This window comes from Topomyia yanbarensis, chromosome 1 (genome assembly GCF_030247195.1).
Source record: "Topomyia yanbarensis strain Yona2022 chromosome 1, ASM3024719v1, whole genome shotgun sequence".
Lineage (NCBI taxonomy): Eukaryota > Metazoa > Arthropoda > Insecta > Diptera > Culicidae > Topomyia > Topomyia yanbarensis.
This window is the reverse complement of record NC_080670.1, coordinates 146,540,093-146,565,573: the sequence shown is the minus strand read 5'-3', so window position 1 is coordinate 146,565,573 and position 25,481 is coordinate 146,540,093. Positions and strand designations below refer to the sequence as shown.

Genomic DNA, 25,481 nt, shown 5'->3' with positions numbered 1-25,481 from the left:
CTCTTCGCTCTCATGTTGGTACGAGGAGAACGATATTCCAAAACGCGCCGTGTACATTGAAGCGAAGAACAGAAAAAAGACAGCAGTCGCATATGCGCTCGCATTACGATAATCTGTAATAGTGTGAGTGTGTGAATATGCCCATTTCACACACTCACACTACTACAGATTAGTTCTATGTGAACTCGTTCGATGGCGTTACTGAACTGAAGACTGAATTTTGTCAAAGTGAACAGGGTCTGGTATAATCCAATATATGTATGTTTGTGCTTCATTAGACTTCTGCTTGAATGAGAAGCACACTGCGCGGTAGAAGACAAACTGAGTTTTCGTCGCCCATATTTTGCAAATTTTTAGCTGTCTCTGTTTCGAAATTAATGCAATTTTTTATAAATTTTGAACAACGGTTACTATTGTTCGTAATGCAGAACAAGGCTGAAGATTCATGGATGTGCCATGTTACAAGGATCAAATCCTAATATATACACTGAAGTCTTTTTTATGTGGTTTTTATTTATGCGGTTTTTTATGCGACTTTTTTATGCAGATTTTCAAAGTTATGCGGTTTTTTATGCGGATTTTCAAAGTTATGCCACAGAGAACAGACGTCCATCTTCAGCATTCAACTTGTGTAAAATCTCTAACGGTTTCGAAGGTAGTTGGGATATCCAAACCAGGTGGGCTACTGTCGTCATGTTTTTTTGTGGCTGAGTTCGACAGAATAGACCTTTCTCGTCAAAAAAATTTATATGCAGAACAGCTTCCGTTTTCATCGCTGGATCGATTCTGAATACTGTCACGTTAATTTGGTGTCTCTAACTATTAAAAAAATCAAAAATTCTTCGAGCTGCCCATTTTACTCTGTATTCCTCTGTCCTATTTTACCTCGATTCTCCATACTTTTACACCATTTGGACGAACTTCGAGTGGGGAATATGAAATAAAGTTACGGCGGGTAGCCTATAACAAAGTTCCAGTAGCCTACCGCTCGCCGGCATCTATTTTAATCTGGCTATTCGCCGTTTCGTTTACAGGGTATAAACTTCAAGAGTTCATTCCAATTTGTCAAAAACATTGTTTTGACCAAAGAGAATAGGGAAAGAGACGAATAGTGTGAAGCCAAAAATACCTTATTGAGCAGACCAATCGTGCAATGTAAATAAACATTACTCATGCCTGAGTTGGAGGAGATAAGTATTGTACTTCTATCAAAAAAGAAATTTGAATTTTCATCAGAATTTAGTTCAATCGTGATTGTAAGGTGCATTCTAGAGTATATGTATGAGTAAAAATAAGCTTTAGAATTATTTCATCTCTTTGTTTCGAAATGCACATCGTTTGATAAACAAATCCATCGATCGACATACGGTTTGTTTTCAAAATATAATAGGAGTCATTTAAAGTGCTACCTATAGAAGCGGTTGCCAAAATCCTAGTGTTGAAATCATCATAAAGGGCGTGTTGCCGTTTTGACTGATTTTCACTCTTCGTCTCTTTCCCTATTCTCTTTGGTTTTGACGTAGATGAACCCCAAAACAGTGTTGCAGAATATACCGATTTATCGATATCTAAACCGATTTTTAATTTCAAAACCAATAAAGTTACTAAAAATACCGATTTCTTTTTTCTTACCAAAAAATAACGATTTTCATATAATAAGATCAATTAATATTACGTTTGGACTTTTTTAGAAAATGTCTTCACCACATCAAATCATCCGGAAATTGATTCAGCAATCTGCCAGGTTACTATCAAAATTTCAAATAAAGCTCACCAACTGATTCTGAAATCGATTGAGCTCGGCAGGTTTGATTACATAACATTAGAATGATCTATAATTTAAAACCAATAATTTGCAGGTAACTTTTGGTTAGCATACATCTTCACACCGATAAATACCTATTTTTCATTTAGAACTATACCGATATTAGATTTTTTTTCAGTACCAGTAGAAAGTGAAAGTACTCCGGAACAAACAGAGAGAAAATCGTTCCTACGTTCTCTTTTTTCTTCTTCCGTTAGCAAACTGGAGTAAAAAGCAAGTATTTTTTGCTTCTGTTTGCTCCGGAGCAACTTCTGTGTACTAGAACAAACCTATTATACAAAACCATTTGACAACGCTGCTCTAAAGTGAAAAGTGCTCTTCAAACATCGATGACATCTTTTTTTGTTTTTTCTTATATCGTCGTTGTTGTGCTATCTTATGACAAACGCCATTTTGGGGTAAACTGAGTTAGATATGCCACATTACTTGTCTAAAAAATCTCTACAAAGTGGCGTTTACAGAATTTTGACATTCTGCTTGGTTACTGAGATATAGCGAGAAACATGCTGAGAAATTTTTAATTTTTTGCTTCAAATGACTGTGTCTGGGGATTGGCTTTAATTATCTTTATGTATGAAATGTTTTTATATGTAAAACTATCTGATAAACACAATGGAATAATCATTTTCGAAACAAAAATGCACGAACAGTGAGAAAAATGCAATTTAAGTTTTAAACTGGAAATATAGCATATTTGGCAACACTGTTACCAAAAATAGTTATTTTTTCTAGATTGCCTGACTCATTTCCTTCAAAATGCATCTCACCGATTGTTTATAGACCAAATGAAGCCAAAGATATGAATAAAAGTTAATAATTGATGATTTTTTTCTATGGAAAATTTTCCATGCACGATTATGACATGCCATACAAATTTTGTCATCAATACACACCTATGACACGTGTGAGACCGACTTTTGTTTACATTTTTAAAGAAAACACGCAATGTAGTTAACCGATTTTCGTAATATTTGAGAGATTAATGCAGAATAGATAGAAGCATCATTTGTCTTCTTTGACTTGTTTATACCATTTATAAGTTTCAAGATATTCAATCTCAAACTTTAAAAATCGTTTTTCTCGAAATGTACAAAATGGCGCTTGTCATAAGATAGCACAATAGCGACGATATAGAGAAATCTATATAGGTATACCTAACTGATATGTATTTCATCCTGCCAAGGAATCTAAAAACATCAGCTGTCTCCCGTTTTCCGAAAGATCGCCGACCAGTTTTGCTTCCAAACTGAAGAAAAAACTAGAGTTTAACTGCACCAGGCACATCATCAGAATGAGATGCAGGAAAATATTAACCCAGAATGGTTTCATTTTACCGTCTAGTATGAGAAACATTTTACAAATGATAATCGTGTATGCCCAAAAGGTATTTGCGGATCTGCGAATTCGGTTTTTGTGGAATAATTCGACCAAGGGCTATGATGTAGCAGCGGTGGAGAGTAAGTCCAATCTTACGGCTTCATCCCACCCCGGCAGCAGATGAGCGCTGGCGAATGTTCTCAGCCACCTGGAGGAGGAGGTTTAGCGCGGAAGAAATGTTACCAGATTTCGCCGATCTGGTGCCTGGACTTTTTTGGTAATCTCAGAGATTGGGTGTGCAGATGGGCGGTTGGAGTTCTGGGAGGGAACGACTGGTAACTTTAAGGTAAATTGTATGGAGTCATTTGTTTTTTATTACAACTATTGACGGACGTTTCATTGCAGGGTATATATGACAAAAACACCCACAACAATGGGGTAACGAACATAAAGCTCGCCGGTGACAAAGTGATAGTCGCACGGTTGAGTGGACGAATCGATTCTCTGAGACTGGAAACGTACACGCAAGGTTGTCAGATCGATTGGGGATTTACGTCTGCATATGGGCGAAGTAAGTACTATGTTTCAAGCAATTTTTTAAGCTCACCTAGGGCGCAGAACAGACAGATTTTACTTGTTATTTTAAAATACTATATATTCTAAGTCATTTAATTTTCAGTCTGCAATAAGTATGTCATCAAGTGCCCTAATTCTTATTCTTTTTTAGCTCACGTACGCACCGGTTCGGCAGGAAGCATTAGTTTATTTCAGCAATCCGTCCACAACGTTGCCAGCTCAACATAACGCATCCGAGGAGGAGCTTCGATGTATCCTGGAGTTTCACCAGCAGGGTCACCGGTGACATGTTTGGAAGTGGCGGGCGGTACAGTCATGACTGGCAGCCAGGGTCACACTGTTAAAGTGTTCCGACTCGATAGCCACCTATTGCAGTTCACCCTAAACGGCCATTGCGGTCCTATCACATGTATTCTCATAGACCAGGCCGGCAGGCCGAGATGGGAGCATCTGGTCGCCAGGATGGTGTGCTATGTGTGTGGGACTTGAACTAGAACAGCTCCTACAAGACAATGGTTACGAGAGTGTTCAGCAGGCCGTTGGTAAGGGAGTGGATAATTTTTATAGTGTCGATTGTTGATAACAGGGTCATTTAATGGCGCCGCAATTTAATATAGAAAAAGTTACTAAATACATTTTTATAATAAACAAGACTTCTATTTACATTGCTTTCAATCAGATAATTTATGTTAGAACTTGCTTTTCCTCTTTTATTTTCCTATTACCGCCTCCAGCGAACGCGTGGATGCTTTCGGTCGCGGTAGAATCCTTAATTTTTCCTTTTCGCATGCTACCATTCCTTGACCTGTCGTACAGCTGCTTGTGTCCCATCAAATGACTACGTTCAACAAATCTTTTTCCACACAAATCACAGCCATGGGGTCGTTCGCCAACATGCCTGCGATTATGCTGGGTCAAATGTGCTCTTCGAAGAAACTCCTGCTCGCAGAGGTCATATTTGTATGGGCGTTCGTTTGTATGGATTTGCATGTGCCGAGTCACGTGAGAATATTTTATAAACCTGCCACCACAGACTTCACATCTGAATTCTCGATCTTTGCTGTGGATAAGTTTGTGCTGCGTAAGTTCTTTAGATTCAAGAATCTTTCTACCACAGATGTCGCAACTAAATAGCTGATCCGCAAGATTCATATCGATGTGAACACGCCGGTGACGTTTCAAACTGCTACTTTCTACGTAGCCTTTGCTACAGATATCACACTTATACAGACGCTCGCCAGTATCCATGCGCATGTGGCGAGTGAGTTCAGCACTAGTTATGAATTCTTTGCCACAAATATCGCACTTGTGCGATCTCTCACCCGCATGGATAAGTTTGTGTCGCGTGAGACTACTGTTTTCGGTAAACTTCCTACTACAGATATCGCAAACGTAAGCCTGATCTTTATGGGTAAGCTGGTGCTGATCCAACTGCTCAGAAGTGAAAAATTCTCTGCCACATATCCGACAACGGTGCCGTGGTTCGCCGGTGTGTATCCGTTTGTGCCGGTTTAGATTTATACCCTTGGTGTATGCTTTACCGCAAATATCACAGGAGTACGGTCGCGTGCCGGCATGTACGCGCTTGTGAACTGCCAGCTGTCTCTTCTTGGGGAATGATTGGTCACACATTCCGCATTCATAGGTTTTGTTGATGGTTGTTTGCAGTACGGTGGCATGTGTGAAATTGTCACCTGGACTTGCTGATTGTGTTGTCTGTCTATTATTATTTTTTTATTTCGATATTAATATTTTTTTTATTAAAAAGTATTCCTATATTTTAAAATCTCCGAAAAACGGGTTATGATCTCAAAAAATCTAACTTATTTTCGAAGCATATGAATTCAATGAAGCGGAATAAGCATATCATAATAACTTACCGTTCACCTATCTCCTATCACATGTATTTTCATAGACCAGTGGCAAGCCGAGATGGGCGCATCTAGTTGCCAGGACGGTGTGCTATGTGTGTGGGACACATTTAGGTTCACTAGTCTTATGGGACGACAATACTGGAGATGTAGCTCGGGAAGTCAGGCTTGACTGTTCCAATTCACAACTGAGTCCGAAGACTATGCTACCTGCCAGTGGTTCGGTAATTTGTAACTACGGAAATCAAATGTGAATCGTTCGTTTCCCACTTGTGGTGGCGGAAAAGTGGTTCGGTCCGGGGAATCGTAATGGGCCAGCTAACGAAAACAAATGTACAGCAGCAGCCTCTGATCGAAGCCATTGCTAGCAGGAGTCTTTGATTTGGAAGGATAGTTGCTGAGGACCATTCTCACAATAGTATACAAGTTCTAACCTCAAAAACAGACAACAATAAAATGTATTTCTTTCAAAGTTGATAATATCCATTACATGATCAAATGCGCTGATGGGTTAGGCTTTGGATTCGGCTATATTCCATCGTCATTGGAGCTAGATCATAGAATCATGTTAATTTGACAGACTGCAAGTGTTATTAGTAGCACAAACAGCTAGCAGCCCAGCTAGTATTGTTCTTTCTGCTTGCAACCAACCTGGTTATATTGATGTCAATGCTAAATTCACTGTTACAGCTGTATGGTCGCTATACTGTCCCATTTGTTATGGGATTTGCTATTAACATGGGACAGTTATGCTTAGAGCACCAGATTCTGAAAGCGACCAATTTTGGCCAATCACAAAATCACGCGTAACAATTAATAATAAATTAAATTATTGCTGAGAAATTTTTGTTGTACATGAATAAAACATACCTATTTTCTCGTTACCTATGGCTAAATAACCATTAGAAAGGTTATGAGTTTATGTTGTCGCATTTTATAATCATTTATACTACTTTCAAGCGATCGATTTTTAAGATACGACTCGCACCCGTCACCGCGCCATCAAAATAAATCATGCTCCTAATGAACTAATATTTATTAAAACATTTACTAAATAAAAACATAGACCTGATAGTTTGTTTGCAAAAAAACACCGAAGCACAGTGAGTTGGTGTTAAAGCTCTATCTTTGATCCTAGTGCTGCAGGATTTTGCCAACATTTATACTATTTTTATTCAAAAAAACTATCACGTGAACATTATGTATATGGACTTCTAAATTTGGTAATTGTTACGAATCACACTCGGCCTGGCCTTGGGTACAAGATAATAACTGCTTGATCTCCCACGAGCATGGTCCCGCCGGAGTGTTTGCCTCACCTGATACCGGGGCTATTCAGCAAAAAAAAAAAAACAAGTTGAATTGATCGCAACAAATAAAATCGCTTTCTTCAACGAATCGTGGACAAGAAAAATCCAAATGCCAAATTTAACGGAACATTGCCTAATGACGTCAAATAAAAATGAAAGCCTAGCGAGCTTGTTAATACAAGATATTCGCATTTAAAAGTGAACCAAATCAAATTTCTCATACTGTGGTCGAATAAAAAAAACTCCAAGTCTATGTAAACAAGCTCAGCGAACTGTCAAAAAAGTGAGGTTAAACATTTTCATCCAATGTTCTACAGCGAGAGGTTCATTTTAGTTTGTTTACATTGCTAATGAATTTTGTACTGCGATTCACCACTTCATTTACCGCGTTGCCAAGAACTTAAGTGAAAATATTCAAAACAGTGCTGCCCAAACGCACATTTTAAGTCCCACCATTCTTGCTGAAGTGAAAAAAATATTCAACATTCTTGCATATTTCAAATTTTAAAAAATCATTAAAAAATCATGATAGCTCCTAAAAATCTCATTTTTACGGAAATGTTCTTATAATTGTGTAATTTTTCGATTAAAAATAAGAAAAACAGGTGTTAGGTCTGACGAGAAAGGTCTATTGACAGCGGTTATTACTCTACCCAGTGGAACTAGTCCGGAACCGGCTCGGACTTCCAGCATGAATTCCAGCTCAAATGCATCAACCGATAGAGTCGGAATCAGTTGTTTTCTTTGAGCAAGATTCCATACTGAATCCATTCAGGATTCCGAACCGGTTCCGGAATGGATTTGACGGATAGTTGGGATAGGTTGGCGTGGCGGCGCTAGTGTTTAGTTCGTATATTAATTCAAATGTTTACACACGTTTTTTAAATATTTTTGTTCGATCATGGATGTCTGTTCTCTGTGGTTATGCGGTTTTTTTTATGCGGATTTTCAAAGTTATGCGGATTTTTTTTGGGCGGATTTTCAAAGTTATTCGATTTTTTTTTATGCAGCCTCCCTTTAGTTTTTAGGGCATCAACTGAAGCGAAATTTATCAAAAACAGATCCTCGTGAATGCACATGCGCAAACAAATGACATAAAATGGTCATATTTTTATTTTAGATTATTAATTACTAGTGTTTGGGTTAAGGATATGGGGAGCATTCATGATGTCAATGAAAATAAAAACAGAAAGTGACTGAAAACCTTTTTACCTTTCTAATAATAAAGGTTATGTAATCGTTAGGAATTTTGACGTTTTAGCCAAGGGCCGAATATTTTATACCATTCGACTCAGTTCGGCGAGATCGGAAAAAAAGTCTCTATGTGTGTGTATTTTTTTTTACTTGGTGTTAAAGCGCCGACCCAGCACACGTTCAGTAGTTAGACCGTACTACCGATTTCGTCCATCGTGTGCCAGAGTGAGAGACTCTGAACAGAGAAGATAACTCTGAAACCCTATTCCTCTAAACTCCGCGAAAAATCCGACATTTGCCTGATGCCCCGGATTCCATTTGAAATGACTACTTCGGGGGAAGACGTGCTAATGCACTTCACTTGATTCCAGGTCTAGCTGGTCGTACTAGATTTCGCTGGTCTCATAACCGCCATATCAGTCCTGCACAGTATGATATTTCACATGCCCTCCTTTCTACGTTGACCAGTTGGATGCCGTGGTCGATCCAGCGATTCCGATTGGAGGGTGGCTTCCGGTTCACTGGTGCCCCGACGACCCTGGTGGTTTGTCGCGTTCGGTGCTACTCGGCGTAGTCCCAGACGTTGGAGCTAACCTACCTCGGCGGAGTTCCCCGACGAAAAAATGTCTCCCACAACCGGTGACGGACGCGTTATTCTTCCTTCGATGCAGTCCGGCAGAATGCCGAGGTCAGTCCAGCGATTCCTGGTGGAGGATTGCGTCCGGTTCACTGGTGTCCCGACGATTCAAGCCGGCGATTCGCTACGGACTACTCGGAATAGTCCACAACCGTCGATCTTTCCTACTCCGACGAAGAGCTCCCCGGCAGTGGAAGATCTTCCGAAACCGATACTTCCCGGAAAGATGCCAAGGTCGGTCCTGCGATTCTGTGTGGAGGGTGACTTCCAGTTGACAGGCGCCCCGACAACCATTTGCTGGTGCTATTTCCCGATCTACTCGAACTAGTCCACGGCGGTCGGCCTAGTCTACTCCGACGGAGAATTTTCCCGACGTTGAAATGTCTCTCGAAATCGTTATTTCGATGCTGGTCGGTTAGGCGCCGAGATCACTCCTGCGATTCCGGGGAGTCACTTTGACTTTACGCTTGTCCGGACCAGAGCTGCAATTTTTTTAGTTTTGAACTTGAAGGAAGAACAAATCTCAAATCATGCCTTACTATGTTCAATTCGCAGTTTTTTGTTTGCATCATTCATTCAAATAGCCGATTTGCTCAGTCATTTTCCATTCATTTTCGATTTCATTGACCCTGTGAATATCTCTATACTGGGATATTGAATAGGGTTTTCCAGCAAAACTAATCCGGACATACTGCTTACTGTTCATGTAAACTTGAAAACGCAAAATATGTCAACATTTAACCTAGACTGGCTTCTACAGAGCAGATGACAGCTTTGGTTGGTGAATGAAAAAGCATCAATTTGAAATGAAGACGTAAGGTTTGGTTATGAAAATCCCGCCAACTTGAAAGTGAATGATTAAGGGAGGCTTTGAATTTGAATCATGGTTGGGTTTGATTGAGCTGAAAATTGGCATTTGAAAATGAAAATTTGCACCACTGGTCCGGACATGCCGCAGACTCAGGTGATTCGCATTTAATGCCAAAATATCCTGACTCCTGCGTTGCAGAAGACAAAGAGTTAAGTAGCCGGGATATTTTAAGTTTGCTCATATGACCCTACTCCACGCTTTTCTAAACTTTCTTACTTTAAATCCTTGCTGTTCCTTGAGTACTGTGGCTCTTAATATTGAAAAATATTTCACACCTTATGTGTTTTATACGGATTTTCAAAATTATGCGGCTTTATGCGGATTTCCAAAGCTATGCGGTTTTTTTATGCGGTACGTATTCCCCGCATAAAAAAAAACTTCAGGGTAATTTCAACACGTCTGGTGCTGGCTCTGGAGTTTCCTCTTCAGCAAACCCGTCTCGTTCGTATCCGACATCCTCACAAATTACCACTTCGAAAAATACACGAAAAACGGAGAAAAATGGACTCCGCCTATTTACCTCAACCACCAACTAGGCCCAGTCTCCACTACCTCTCTCTTCTATAGCAGAATCGTCTAGCTCACACCTGAGTTGGGGTATGAGGTGGAACAATCATCATCATCAGCGATTCCAATATCCCAGTTCAAACTGGATTCCAAATTAAGGGAGATTATTATATAAACGGTCGAAATCATACCAAAAAAAGGTTTCCATGTTAAAGGCGTCAGCAAGGTAACAAGGACCTTTTTCAATTGGCGTTCCGGATTGCAAGAGAATGGCTTGATCGATTTTCATGAACAATCTAATGAATGCTTTGGTTGGTGAATGAATTTATATTTCCTCTGCACTAAAAATTCAATTCTGCATGAAATTTTATGGCGTTTTCGTTTTTTCTTCGTGCTACACCGGTGTAGTGCAAAGAAAGAGATAGACTGATTACACCCAAGTTTGAATGAGTGTAGCACCGACTACACCGGTGTAGTACACTGTCAAAAACGAATATGCCATTAGACAGTCGGAAAGTAAATGAATGAAAGACACGTTGAAATTTGAAATTTCGCTTCACAGAACACAGTATAACATCAAAATTTTTATCGTTCCGTTGAACTGAATGGCATTATGCATAGAGATTGGGTTTATGAACGGAGAAACACGTTTGAAGTGGTTTTTATTTCACCGATATAGCCCGTTGAAATGCAACGTGTAAATAAAAAATGTAAAATACACCTATGTGTACTCTCATGCTGTTCGCCTACTCTTCTCATTTCATGATACTATGGTAATGATTGGACATAAAGATGTAGTAAATAGCAAAACAGTTGATGCGGCCTCAATATTTTGCAAACAATGTAAATTGTTTCGTTCTACTAGCACTAATAACGATACAGCTGCGAATGTTTCCATTTATTTATTTTTCTTCTTCAATAACAAAAGCAACAAGTTAGTTTCAGCATTTCTAAAATAGTTGGGTAAAATGCGTATGATTTTCCGTTATGTTATTTTCAGCTTTATACCATATACAGATAATAAAATAGACAAAATATCACTTACAGAACATTAACCTATAAGTACTGCTCGTAGAGGGTGTTTGTTTTTGTACTGGCAATAGTCGGAAATTATCATCATTTCTTCTTGGACGGATATGGCGGCGTGGCATAAAATTTGCGCTCCCTTTTACTACTCTTCAGCAGTGGCGTACCTGTAGCAAAAGAACAAAAGACAAACCATGTAATACAGTGGATAAGTGATGGATGTCTTCTTGATTACCCATGTAGTTTTTCGCTGCCAATGCTGCGTACTGTTTTTGTTCCTCTTCCTGTGCAGATTCCTCTACGTTCACAAACTGTGACCAATAGTCGGTCGGGATGTTCAGCAGACTATCCATTATCTATTCAAAAATGTTTTATTAGTACAACGCAAGAACACTATGGCTTATGCGGTGATCATGTTTACCACATAAAACGATGATTCTGACAATGTTTTAACAATATTGTATTTGGCAAAAGGTCCTTTCAAATAATCGAATAAAATCTAGATCTGAAGCGGACCGATCGATTCAATTAAAACAGCAATACAGTGTCCAAGTTCTATGGTATTCTCTATCTACATGGGACCGATTCTAATGTTGCGTATTAATACTGGGCTTAGAAAATGTTTTATAGAATTGGACAAAATAGAAGGCACAAAACACTGTTTGAATCAGTGTTGAACAAATAAAACATTCAGGAGAATCAAATACTTACATTACACTGAATTACGGTCTCGGCATACACCACGTGAGTATCAAGTTTGGCATTCGAATAACCAACGATCGTTGGCGCGAACACTTTAGCTAGATTATCTAAAGGCATTTTGATGTCTTTACATTCGCCTATTCGCTGGAAATGCTGTATGAGATAGGCCAATGTATCCCTATTAGGCTGTGGCAATCTATCGATCGCATCGAATAGTTCCTTTTGCTTCTGCTTGCTTGAGTTTGCCTGGACCGCATTCGAAAAATCCATCCATAAAGCTTGCGGAATGAGCGGTTCTCGCAACGAGCGCAGAAAATCTTTGATACATCCGCAAAGCACATGAATGTCGATGCTGGTCAGGTTTGGTACTGTTTTGCCACGGAGGAATTTTTCTTTCAGGGTACGAACTTCCCGTTCTGATCCGGATACACGGTAAATGCCCACCTCTGTTAGCCCTCTTGTTTCGATCTCATTGACACAATGCACAATCAATCCCGGTATCATCGGACCAACATTAGGCGTATAGTCCGATAAACTGCCCGCTTGCTGACCTTTAAATGTTGGTGTACCGGAGCTCTGTGGAACGCAAGCAATCGTCAATCGATCCCGGCAGTCCGAGTGAACAACGGCTTTGCATTCTCGGCATCGTAAGCCAACGGATCCGAAACGTATTCTGTAAATAGCCAAATCTTTGTTATTAACAAAATATCATAAAACTACTATTCTGCCGCTCTACGCATAATTGTCCCATGTGTATAGGTAATCCCATAGCACATGGGACATTTATGCGTATAGCGGCAGTATTTACCTTTGTTGACATTGAGTACAGGTCTCGGAATACTTGAGGAATGTTTTCCCAGCAAATGCGTGCTGTCTCATAATGCTGCGTTTGACGGTCGGAGTCATAGCGCTTTTGTTGAAAGTCGGTTCTACTTCTTCAATCGGAGGAGCAGATGGTGTGAACATGTTCTTAGAGAACTTCGAGTCAGTTCTGAATAAAAAAAAGTAACAATTTGCAATGGGAAACAAATACTTGTACTGTGGGGTTTTAACTTACTTCGTTGGTGTTTTGAAAGGATTAGGAGAAATGTTCTCCTTGGATTCTGTATTCTTCTTTGGAGTCGCCTTTGGCTGTACGTATTGGACATCTAATGAACTGGTTCGTTGTTGCTGCGGAGGCATCGCCTGAATGATGGATTCCGCTAAAATCGGGCCATCGTCTTGAGGGACTGACACCTTTGTGTGTGCCACAATCTTTTCGTTCGGACCAAGTTCAATAACTTTCTTGCTTTCAGTGGTACTTGTTCTTCTGGAAGCATCCTGGCTAAGACGAGTTCGTTTATTTCCGACACCAACAGCAGCAGTGTAAGACGGTCGATGCTTTCTCCAAGAGTTATTTTGATTGGTTCTCACGAAATCATCTTCTGACTGTGTTAAGGATAGATCCGACAGAAACGAACCTGTGGAATTAATATCGTTTCCTAGTTTATCAACCCGGTCGCGTGCCGATTTTCGTTTGTAGGAATATGCGTTCATAAAAGCAAGCCTTTCTCTGGTTTCGTCTTTAATGTCCTGTTCGTTTTTCATGATGTCATACACAGCTCCCATTTTTTTCTCCTAAGATGAATGAAGTTAAATTGCTATATTCATAGATCGCAGATATATCAATACTTACCATCGCATGCAGTTCTTGTTCGGCACGCTTCCTGGTTTTGCTTTCTTCATCCAGCAATTTACGGGCCAGAAACAGTTTAGTGTCCAAATCCGACATCTGCCGCAAAGCTGTATCAAGTTCACGTTGTAATCTTTGAGCTTCTTGTACAGCTTTGAGCCATTGTAGCCGACATTCGTCTTGAAGTTGTACAAACTTAAGAAATTCTTTAAAAAAAAATCGTCAATTATTTTTCGAAACGGAATACCAAAATTAAGAATAATCTACCCATTTCAGCAGTTCCTTCACGCAGAACGTCCGAACATCGTCGGAGCTCATCGAATTGAGCAATAATCGACAGTTCCATAGTCATCCTAATATTTTACTCTCTTGCCGCACAACTGACTTCGATATACTCGCGGTTACTGCTGGCAGTCCATGTTTCACACAAATTTTCAAAATAAAATTGTTCGTGTACTGCCAGTTATTATTCGCCGTAAAAACTAGTGAAAATAACACCAATTTTAGTTAAGAAATCATGAAAAATTAAGACAAATTTATAGAAAGAACGCAAAGTAGTCGAACACAAGCTAAAACGACGGTTACAATTTTTGGTGATCTTGACAGCGACAGCGAGAGTCCGAATGGTTGGCGGGATAGAATATGAAAAATGCCGGATGCCCGCCTGACAGACGTTCATAAGCTACACAGCAAAAAAAATACCTATTTTATGAACTTTACAAGCAAAGGCCTTGAATAGACTTTTCTACGGCTCGTGTACGTACACGCCACATGACACAAATACTACATCTCAGGCTGGTGGAAAATAATAAACAAAGCCGGCAAAAGTAAATGGGATTGTTTTCAACCAGGAAGCTGCATTGGTGTTCGTGAGACCGGTCGCAAAGAACTCAATAGTATTAAGCTGCCCGGATAGAATTTTACTATAGCATTTACCCTACAAACAATCATAACACAATAAATATTATGGTTATTACTGTTTCAACATTGTTCGATGCCAAGTTCTCACACACTCAAAAATATTATCACTTAGATATCACATGCCAAAACATATAAATATTTTCCATAACACTTTTCACGTAAATGTTACATGTTTCACACATAAAATATGGTGGTTTTGATCTAATTAAAACAATTGGTGACTGCATGTACATGTTAAGTGAATTTCAGCTACTTTCCATCGGAATGTCGCATACTTTCAAATTAAAATCCATATAATCTTTATATGAATTTCACGTGAATTTTAGTTGCATGTAAAATAATATTCAAATGCTTTTCTAATGTGCATAAGTAGAGGTCGCAGAATAAATATTCAAATTGAATTAATTTGAAATGCATTTTATATTTACTTCATCTGATTACAATTAGTAGCAATATCATTGCGAAATATAACCGTTGCATCTTTTATTCGCCGTAGTATTGAGAATTTTTATGTTTCCGTGGTTCGCACACCCGCTGATTTTCGCAGTTTCCGTTGTTCCAGAAATACTCGTGATTTACAAGTTCTGCATTCTGAAAAGTAACTTCGTTTTAATTGTGCTGTAATGTATATAATAGTTTAAGTTTACATTTAAATTAAATTACCTTCATTAAACTGTTCGAGAATTTCCTTTAGTAATCACCTTGCTGTGTGTTGTTGATACGTGATGCCATATTGGATCTGTTTGTTTTTTTCACATCGTATATCCACATAATACTTACGTCCGTTGCATATAACTATTGAAGTATGTGACAATCAAATAGAATGTATGTATTGTATAATTGGTTTCTTATTTGAAATTCATCAGTGTAGTTATGAATTTTAATTGCTGCATATGAATCTAATGTGATTGGTCATTTTTAATATGTATGTGCTTCTTCACTTAAATTGTATGTGATTTATTTGCTCTGTGCAGTAGATTTAATCCAAAATTTCATGTAACAATAAATTTCACTGTTCAGCCAAAAATTGATACAGTGCATTCACATTAAATTTTACTGTTTTCGAGAAAAAATGAATGGAGAAAAATTGATTTTTTAAATGTTAAGATACATAACCACCCCCCTTTTTCACTGTAAAAGTCTATTTTACATTGAAATTTACTGTAAAAAAGTTAAAGTTTATTGTTTTTGTATTGTAGCATAACACTAAAACTTACTGTAAATTATTGTAAAATTACTGTACTGGCACAGTGAAAATCATGGTTTTGTTACTGTACATTTCTATTCGGGTGGGACGGAACTTGCCGATAGATGCTTTCTTTTTCTTTTTTTGTTCATTCTATCGTTCGTCTCGTATAGCCTTTCTTTTTGCCTCACATAGTTGAAATGGACTGGTTGCATTGACAGTACCTCCTGGCTGCATTTGACGTTCGATTTTTTGCTATCTGCATGTCTCGTCCTAGGCATTGAGTTCTTGTAGGCAGGTCTCAAGAACACTAATGAAGTTTCTTGGTTGAAAACAATCTCATTTGCTTTTGCCGTCTTTGTTTAATATTTTCCAGCAGCTCTTTATACCAGTCGTATTTGTGCCATGTCACGTGTACGTACACTCAGAATTTTATTTATGCATCGATAGCATACTTTTCTATTTGCCTCTCGTTTCTTCTGCTGTAAATTTTATGCATTGGACATATTCGGTCTATCCACTCATTGAATGCCTACTAGAAGTATATGCATCAAAATGCATAAAAATCACAGCAGAAGAAAAGAGACGGGAATAGAAAGTATGCTAACTATGCATATTTTTGTTTCTCAGTGTACATGAGCCGTAGAAAAGTCTATAAAGGTACGCAAAGAGTGTGCAGAGAGTGAAGCCGAAAAAAGTCTACTTATCGAGCAAAATTAGAATTCAGTTTTGCTGCAGAGGTATCAGAGATGGATTCCAAAAAAGGTAGACTCTAGGGTACTTTTTTGACTTCACTCTGCGCAACTGTTCTCTATAAACATTTGAATATTCGGGAGTTATTCGAGCTGTCAAAAATGGGTACTTTTTCTTACAAATGAGTACTTTTTTATCCATTTCACAACTACTCGATGAGGTATTGCCAATGGGTATATTGATTCTAATAATGAGTGAAAAATCCTAGGGGCAGATCACTTGTGATCCATTTTTTAAAATCAGCGAAATTAAATGCATTTCTTTCCATCAAAATAGAAATTCATAAAGTTTTTTGTCTTGCGTGTAATATATTTTGCGTTGCGTGTAAGACGTCAAAACCTTTCAAAAAATCTTGCCCTACATTCAATAAAACGTCGAACAAAGTGAATCAGCGTAGGACGTTTGTTAAACAAATTTTTCTGCGAGGAAGTGCAAAGTTGATGCAAAAATGGAAATTAAATGCATTTTTTCTAATTTGATGCAAATTTGTTATACACTGCTTGTGATGCATTTTTAAAAATCAGCGAAATTAAATGCATTTCTATCCATCAAAATAGAAATTCATAATGTATTTTGCGATGCGTGAATGTATTTTGCGTTGAGTGTAATACGTCAAAACCCTACAAAAAAAACTAGCCATACATTCAACAAAGCGTCGAACAAAGTGGATCAACGTAGGACCAAATACAAATATTTGTATTTGGTAGGACGTTTGTTAAATAAACTTTTCTGCGAGAGAGTGCAAAGTTGCTGCAAAAGTGGAAATTAAATGCATTGTTTCTAATTTTATGCAAATTTGTAATACATTCCTAGAGTGATCTGCCCCTATAGGAAAAATTCTTTAAAAATTATTTCAAGCGACTTAACCTGCAAACTGGATTTTAATTGAGAAATAATTCTATTGACATCAAAGTCCATCTAAAAAGAAAGTCAAAACCTAATTGCATATAATTGGACAGCCAACTGCACTGCCGCTCTACGCATAATTGTCCCATGTGTATATGGAATCCCATTGCACATGGGACAGTTATGCTTATAGCGGCAGTGCAGTCGCGCTAGAAAAAATTAATTTTTTAACAATAATCAGAGCACCAATCTGCTTCTGCTAAATAACTTTTTCCTCAAGTGTCAGATCGTTTCGTGGTCTTCGAGATTTTATTTCTTTATTAAATTTCCTATAAAAACCACATAAATTATATGAGTACATACGCTACTCCTGGAGGAATTCTTTTATGAGAATCACTTTTCCCATTCGAAATCCCATGTAAACTTTAAACAGTGGGTGCAAATGTATAGTTTCACTAATCGAGCTAAAAACTTACACTGTAATTCTAGGACCCAAATGGTACACAAAAAGTTGCTCGTAGCGGGAATCTGATTTTTTCCCACTCTAATATACACAGCTCGGTCGTTGGCTCGGCTCTAGCCCTCCCCTTAAAATCATTAATGATGTAAATGAAAGAGTTACTTTGCAGAAAGAAATTGCTGCCAACGAGTAAACAATCAATAACAAAATAATTTTTTATTAGACCTTTCGAGGGACCTCTATTACTACATGCATAGTAGCACTTCTTGAGCCGCATGGAAAACTAGCGAGTATGTCGTCTCAATTCTCAACAAACAAATGATTACGGCTTAAAAGCCAACCGTCAAAATTATCTTTGAAAGGAAATTCCGGACAAACGTTACTTACCAATCACAGATGTTGGTAAATAAAAGAGAAAAGTTTTCTCTTTCATTAACTGCTGTGAACTGTGTTAGACCAATAACAGTTTGTCCGGAATTTCCTTTCAAAAAGAATTTTGACAGTTGGCATAAGTAATATTTGACCTATTTTTTCTAGTTGAAAAAAGTATAAGAGTTGAATCATATCTCGACAAACATATAATTACGGCGTAAAAGCCAACTGTCAAAATTCTTTTTGAAAGGAAATTCCGTATAAACAGTTATAGGCCAAACCTAGGGCCAGATCACTCTAGAAATGCATAACAAATTTGCATCAAATTAGAAAAAATGCATTTAATTTCCATTTTTGCATCAACTTTGCACTCCCTCGCAGAAAATTTTGTTTAACAAACGTCCTACGCTGATTCACTTTGTTCGACGTTTTGTTGAATGTAGGGCTGATTTTTGTAGGTTTTGACGTATTACACGCAACGCAAAATACATTGCACGCAACGCAAAATACATTACGAATTTCTATTTTGCATTTTTAATGCATTTAATTTAGCTGATTTTTAAAAATGCATCACAAGTGATCTGCCCCTAGGACCAAACACAGTTCACAGCAGTTGATGAAAGAGAAAACTTTTCTCTTTTGTTTACTACCAATATCTGTGATTGGCGAGTAACGGTTTGTCCAGAATTTATGCTCAATGTTAATTTTGCAAGTTGGCTTTTACGCCGTAATCATATATTTGTCGAGATATATTACTCAGTTTGCTATTCAATAGGTACCCTTTTTGTAAGTTAAAAATCATTAAATAGGGATCTTTAATTTGGAAAAATTGTGTCAGTTTTTCATATGAATTAATAGCGGGTGTCCTTACGAGTACACTCATATCATTTTTAAACCTTAATTATTCTTCTCTGATTTTTAAATTTAAGAAAATCAAATTTAATTCAGCCAATAAACTGACAGTTGTCCTACTAAACGACGTATCTGCAAATATCTCGTTCGCCTCATTGTTAACCGGGACAGTACCCCACACAGCATTCTCTGGTACTTTTACAATCCGCTAGCAGCTTGCCATCCAAAATTTCATTTGAAAACTATGGTGGATCTGATGAGGCAACCTATGGAGTCGTGCAAGTCGCATGGGTTTGGATGTGTTATTGCCCTAAAAGGAAACAAACTAAAAAATGTTTTTTTCGATAGTTTCGGGCTTAAAAATAGAAAAAGGATTGAGATATTAACTCACGGTCCCAATCTGCATCAGAAAATGCCTTAACCCGCACACCCGAGGGGAACGCCACTTCAGAATAATTGTTATATTCCGTTCGATTTTGCATGAATTATCATTTTTTTCGGCAATTTTAGAAAATTTAAACAATTTTCTATCATATCGAGTATTGCTAAAATATTTGAAAAAAAATTCAACAAATTTAATCCAATCTCAATCCAATTTTGCTCGAATTCCGATCAATTTGATGTAACTGGCTACTCTGCATGCTCTATTTTCGAAACTTTCAATAATTCTGGCAACAAAATTTATGTTTCTGTTTTGATTTGTTCCTGTAGTTATGCTGCTGGCAATGATTTGTTTTGATTTTATCGAGCACTGAAACCTAGGGGCAGATCACTTGTGATGCATTTTTAAAAATCAGCGAAATTAAATGCATTTATTTCCATCAAAATAGAAATTCATAATGTATTTTGCGTAGCGTGCAATGTTTTTGCGTTGCGTGCAATGTTGTTTGCGTTGCGTGTAAGACGTCAAAACCCTACAGAAAAACTAGCCCTACATTTAACAAAACGTCGAACAAAGTGGATCAGCGTAGCACGTTTGTTAAACAAACTTTTCTGCGAGGGAGTGCAAAGCTGATGCAAAAATGGAAATTAAATGCATTTTTTCTAATTTGATGCAAATTTGTTATACATTCTTAGAGTGATCTGCCCCTAGACTGAAACTGTCAAAATGTGAAATTCAAGCAATTCAATTTATTTTTTGTGACACATTTCAAACTATCCTCGGTCATTCCAAACCATTATCAAGTAATGTCGGAAATTCGAATCCTTTTTGATCTAACCAATACCAATTTTTATAAATCTAATCAGAATTTTAAATTATAAGTTTATTTCATCAACAAATCACGGCGTGTCGTTCCCCTCGCGCACACCCCTAAAGATCCCTATTGGGTTTTTTTATTATTATTGGGTACTTTGTTTTAACCGTGCAAATCACGTTTCAAACCAATGTTGAATATAGGTGTGGCAGAACACACGGTTTGCTAGTATTGGCCTAAGACAAGACGTGACAATAGGGGGGGGGGCGTTTATGTTCCAATTTTGTCAGAATGTTCCAGCTCCTGATTGGTTGATTCTGACGTTTTGCACCGTACGCAATGTTACTGCAGGGATATCGAAATAATGTTTTGCAGTGTTGCTATATTTATAGGAAAAGATTGTCATTACTTTTGACAAATAAAATTATTATCGTTACAAAGTAAAAATGACTAAATTGAACTGAAATTGCGCGGCAAAGTGAAACAAGTATTTATCATGCATATACTGTATACGTGGTTGATTAACTTTAACAAAAATAAGACAGAAACCACACTATAATCTAAAATTATTCAGAAAATGGCTTTATCAAACCTTACTAAACACCCATGACATGGAAAAAATGTGTCCTTCACTAGGGGCAGATCACTTGTGATGCATTTTTAAAAATCAGCGGAATTAAATGCATTTATTTCCATCAAAATAGAAATTCATAATGTATTTTGCGTTGCGTGCAATGTTTTTGCGTTGCCTGCAATGTGGTTTGCGTTGCGTGTAAGACGTCAAAACCCTCCCAGTCAAAAAGGGCAAGTTGCTGGCTAACGGGGGGCTATTTGCCAACGCGGATGCGCTAATTTCCCTTCAATTTGCCAGCAAATTGCTGGCAATTAGGAGGCTATTTCAAATGCAACATTTGGGCGATTTGCCGCCGTCTTTTTTTTGCCGACCAACCCGCTCTTAAATCGCCCACGGAACGCGCCTTTTAATCGCCTTTAATTGCCTATTACAAATAATACTTATTTTCGGATTCATTATCTACTCACATATACTTACCAGTATACTAGCACAGAGAACAGACGTCCATCTTCAGCATTCAACTTGTGTAAAATCTCTAACGGTTTCGAAGGTAGTTTGGATATCTAAACCAGGTGCGCTACTGTCGTCATGTTTTTTTGTGGCTGAGTGCGACAGAATTGACAGCGGTTATTCCTCTACCCAGTCAAACTAGTCCGGAACCGATTCGGACTTCCAGCATGAATTCCAGCTCAAATGCGTCAACCGATAGAGTCGGAATCGGTTGTTTTCTTTGAGCTAGATTTCATGCAGAATCCATCCAGGATTTCGAACCGGTTCCGGAATCGATTTGACGGATAGTTGGGATAGGTTGGTGTGGCGGCGCTAGTGTTTTTAGTATATTAATTCAAATGTTTACACACGTTTTTTAAATATTTTTGTTCGATCATGGATGTCTGTTCTCTGTGATACTAGGCAATCACCACCAAATTATAGGAAGAATCAATGGTGAAATTGGTATTGCACTCCAAAACTTACCACAATATTACTTTCATTAAGACTCTATCTCAGAGATCTTGTTCCACTTTACTTACACACGATTCCACAATTTCCCACAGTCTTTGGCTAAATGAAGTGTACTAGACAAACAAAGTGTAAGGGAGAACACACCAATTGTTCAAAAAACAATTTTAAGCTTAAGCCAAACATGAACCGCCATGTTTGAAAAACGCGAAAAACAACCAAGTCCATTTCTGTCGCCAGAAAATTTGTCTAAGTATTGAAATTGCCTTTAAATCGCATTCGCAAATTGCATTTGTTCCGAGGGGCAACTAGCACAGGCGAGTTGAGTCAAACGTCAAACAATCAGATAGGAATTGCCTGGATCTTTGCCCAGTTTATGTCCGAGTTATGCCAGGGTTTTGCTCGGTTCTTGTCAAAATTTGCCAGAAAACGCGAGCGAAACCGAGTTCGCCCTAGCTCAACTATAGTTACTATATTCATAGTTAGGCGGAGACACTGAGCGGAGCCAATTGAACATGTCAAATGCCGGAGCCAATCGAGAATGACGTCACATAACATGTTCTCTTTGGATGTATATGGAAAAGGTATTGTGATTATGGTCATAACTATTTTACTCTTATCTTGTGTTATCGACGGTAGAGAAACGAAAAGAATTAATTTTTTCTGTAACAAGAAGAGATTTTCGCACAAGTATGAAATAATATTATCAGATATTCGAATTGGTTTCTCTATTCGTGCATGTAAAGTTCTTACTTACGACGACAATGAAGTTATTATGCTAGAGCTTGAACATTTACATGGGATGCCAGTGTTTTTTTTCCTGAAATAAAAGCTGCCAGTTTTCCGGCTATTGTGTTGTTAATATAGTAACTCTAAGCTCAACTAACCCGACAGGATAAGTGCAGAAATCTGACAGGGCTGCCAAACCAAGACTTACAGAAATCTAGCAGAGCGGTCTCTACTAGAAAAACTCATAGTAAGAGAACTGCGGAGAAAAAAACAGCATTTTTGGCAACGTATGCCCCGGCATTGTATGGCAACACGTCCAATGTTATAAGGATAGGCAATGTTCGATTGGATTCGTTTTTTGACAGCTAAACGCGAATCCAATCGACCCAAAATGGAGTCTCCGCAGTTCTCTTTCTAGAGTTTTTCTAGTCTCTACCAGATAATTTGCTCACTTCGCCATACCTGTATATACGGCATTGGTTCAAAACTCGATGCGTAACTCTTTGTATATACCTAACCTGACTCTGTATCGCGAAATATAAACAAAACAGAATCATGCATTATTTTCTAATTGTAATATTTTAATTGTATAGTAATAAGTTGGTAACCTGTTGAATCAATCGTTATTCAGGTCAAGGATAATATTGTGCAGTAAACTCCTATTTTTTATTAAATACGACAATCTTCATTTATACTGTATACCTGATAGGTATTTAATTGATTATACGACTATCTACACTATAATATCGATAGTATCAGATGGAGGCATTTTGCAAGTTTCACATTATGCATTTAATTTCAGAACGCAGTTTAAAAATCGTCAAATAAGTTTGTTCCACTTCTACTTCGCAAGTCAACAACATTGACTATAGTATGCTTCCATGACATTTAGCTCGAGACCGGCTTTTTAAGTTCATCTAGGAGACGGAAGAGGCATGTATCAGCGGAATGGCCTATTACTGGACGGACAACATTCACACCACAACACTTACACCTCGGGACTATCAGGTAGAGCTACTTGCTTCTGCTCGAGAAAGAAACTTGATCTTATGTCTGGCGCACAATTCTTCCAAGGAGTTTATTGCTTTAAAACTTATTCATGAGCTTGGATTCCAACTCAGAAGCTCCACTAACCGAAAGTGGACCGTCTACATTTCGAGCAATGATGCTGTATACCATCTGATCCAGAATCTTACAGATCTGAAAGTTATCTATGTAAATGGAAAAGACGATCTGGACTGGGAGGAAATAGTGAAACACTATCAGGTTATTATTACGGACGGGAGACGATGGTTAGATGCTGTTGTCTGTGGGTATTTAAGTTTACAGGACGTAAACCTTTTGGTCATCGATGAGTGTCATAAAATCTATGGTAATGATGAAATTTCTGAACTCTTTACTGATTACTACAGTAAAAGTGCACTGCAGCCGAAAATATTGGGATTGGCTGGGCCACTGCACAATGCCGGTTGCATTCCGGGAAGATTAAGCGCCGAACTGGAACAGCTGGAGCAATGTCTCAAAGCAAAAGCGGAAACGGCCAGTGATATTGTAACCGTGCTAAGGTAATTATTAATTTTGTGCTAATCCAAAGAAGCGAATGATTTTCTCTTTTTTGTTTGTTTTAGATATTGCACAAAACCGAAAGAAATCATACTTCAGTGCGCACCACTTCAGGAAACAGAATTAGCTATGTATTTAAAAGAGTTAGTTTTAACTCAAATGACATTTCTTGAAGACCATAGGTACGATCCATGCGAAATTTATGAGGATGATGAATTTGTTGAAGAGCTAAAGAATATTCCTGATCCAAAATCAGATCCGCTAAAATTTTTAAACGAGTTTCTTACAGTCTTGGATGAAATGGGCCCTTGGTGTGCGGATCGTGCAGCTCTAGCACTTATTGTACAAATCGAGAAGCAGAAAATAAAAACACCGTATGAGCGCCACTTTCTGCTGCTTTGTTTAGTGTCAACAGTGTTTGTTCAAATTAGATCGTATTGTGATTTGATTTTCCAACAATTTGCGACTGAAAAAGAGAAAATCGAGGCCTTTTCTACACCAAAAATTCGGCGCTTGCTGGAGATTTTTCGGTTTTTTCGACCGGATGCGCAACGAAATAAAGGAAATACATTTTCCCAGTCCATAATTGAGGAGCAAGAAGTAGAAACATGCCGCTCTGAATGCTGCCAAGGTTTACTGGAAGAGATCCAGTCGATGGATTTTCGAAAACTGAATGAAACCGTTGATGACGTTACTAAGAATATTGACAGCATATCAGAGGGGATTGAAAATCTGAAAATTTCATTTCGTCTGCTTTCGAACATAACAGCACCAGAACTGGATATGGCGGGGCATGGGAAGAAGCATAAATCTCCCGCAAAGAATGGAATCCGACAGTTGCGTCAACGAAAAAAAGTTGGTTTTATGAATCGTCAAAATCGAACAAACTTTCACAACCAAAACGATCCTGATGCGCTTTGTGCGTTAATATTTTGTAATTCAAAATTTACGGCAAGAATGTTATACACTATGTTCTACGAAAGCGTTCGCTCGGATCCACAGCTTGGTTATATAAACGTTCAGTATACTGTAGATAAGACAGCTGATCCGATGACGGAACCGAAGGAAGCCGAAATCGAGCATCGGAAGCAGGAAGAAGTGTTGAAACGATTTCGAATGCACCAATGCAATCTACTGATTGGAACGTCCGTCTTAGAAGAAGGAATTGACCTGCCAAAGTGTAATCTGGTTATTCGTTGGAACGAACCTGTCAGTTATCGGTCCTACGTACAGTGCAAAGGTCGTGCTCGAGCAGCAACTGCGTACCACATCATGTTCATAACGCCCAAGGTTCAGCAATGTCTTTGGACAAGGATGGAAGATCTGACAGATCGAACACATCATTATATATGTAGAAATACTTCTAGCGAAGACGGTACAACTCATGAAGATCTTTCGGAATCCGATCAGAATGTCAACGAATGCGTCAGTGATCAATGCTCAACAAGTGTTCCTAAAACTAGTTTACAGATAATGGAAAATTGCACAAATGAAATGATTGAAAAAGTTGCAGTATATATGGAAATAGAGAAGGTTTCTTTGTTTAACCACAAATAAAAAT

General features: G+C 38.2%; 3 protein-coding genes and 1 long non-coding RNA gene across 4 annotated transcripts in view; 2 read left to right on the top strand and 2 right to left on the bottom strand.

Annotated features, from left to right (window-relative positions):
• Positions 1–3,248: 3,248 nt before the first annotated feature.
• On the top strand, positions 3,249–4,330 carry LOC131676371 (uncharacterized). The gene is made up of 3 exons (XR_009303164.1): positions 3,249–3,488; positions 3,548–3,713; positions 3,870–4,330. It is a non-coding gene; the product is annotated as an uncharacterized LOC131676371 (long non-coding RNA).
• Positions 4,331–4,402: 72 nt separating this feature from the next.
• On the bottom strand, positions 4,403–5,350 carry LOC131676001 (zinc finger protein 708-like). Its single transcript, XM_058955125.1, has one exon. It carries the CDS (start codon positions 5,348–5,350, stop codon positions 4,403–4,405), a length of 948 nt encoding a protein of 315 aa, XP_058811108.1.
• A 5,655-nt stretch (positions 5,351–11,005) lies between these two features.
• LOC131676715 (rac GTPase-activating protein 1) lies at positions 11,006–14,116 on the bottom strand. Its single transcript, XM_058955986.1, has 7 exons — positions 13,776–14,116; positions 13,512–13,714; positions 12,894–13,453; positions 12,645–12,827; positions 11,846–12,509; positions 11,370–11,490; positions 11,006–11,301 (listed from the first exon to the last, which is right to left on the bottom strand). The coding sequence occupies exons 1-7, from the start codon at positions 13,858–13,860 to the stop codon at positions 11,225–11,227; spliced, it is 1,893 nt and encodes a 630-aa protein (XP_058811969.1). The 5' UTR covers positions 13,861–14,116; the 3' UTR covers positions 11,006–11,224.
• Positions 14,117–22,884: 8,768 nt separating this feature from the next.
• The window catches only part of LOC131676710 (endoribonuclease Dcr-1), a 55,020-nt gene continuing 52,423 nt past the window's right edge, over positions 22,885–25,481 (top strand). The window contains exons 1-3 of the mRNA XM_058955973.1: positions 22,885–23,066; positions 23,160–23,922; positions 23,986–25,453. Coding sequence (XP_058811956.1) covers positions 23,306–23,922; positions 23,986–25,453 — 2,085 coding nt within the window. The 5' untranslated portion in view covers positions 22,885–23,066; positions 23,160–23,305. The remainder of the gene's footprint in view (positions 23,067–23,159; positions 23,923–23,985; positions 25,454–25,481) is intronic.

Coding starts and splice junctions, on each gene's coding strand:
- LOC131676001 (XM_058955125.1), bottom strand. CDS start 5,350: ATGTGTGACCAATCATTCCCCAAGAAGAGACAGCTGGCAGTTCACAAG.
- LOC131676715 (XM_058955986.1), bottom strand. CDS start 13,860: ATGACTATGGAACTGTCGATTATTGCTCAATTCGATGAGCTCCGACGA. Junction 12,510..12,644: donor TGTACTCAATGTCAACAAAG/GTAAATACTGCC, acceptor GGCTATTTACAG/AATACGTTTCGGATCCGTTG. Junction 11,302..11,369: donor GGCAGCGAAAAACTACATGG/GTAATCAAGAAG, acceptor CTTTTGCTACAG/GTACGCCACTGCTGAAGAGT.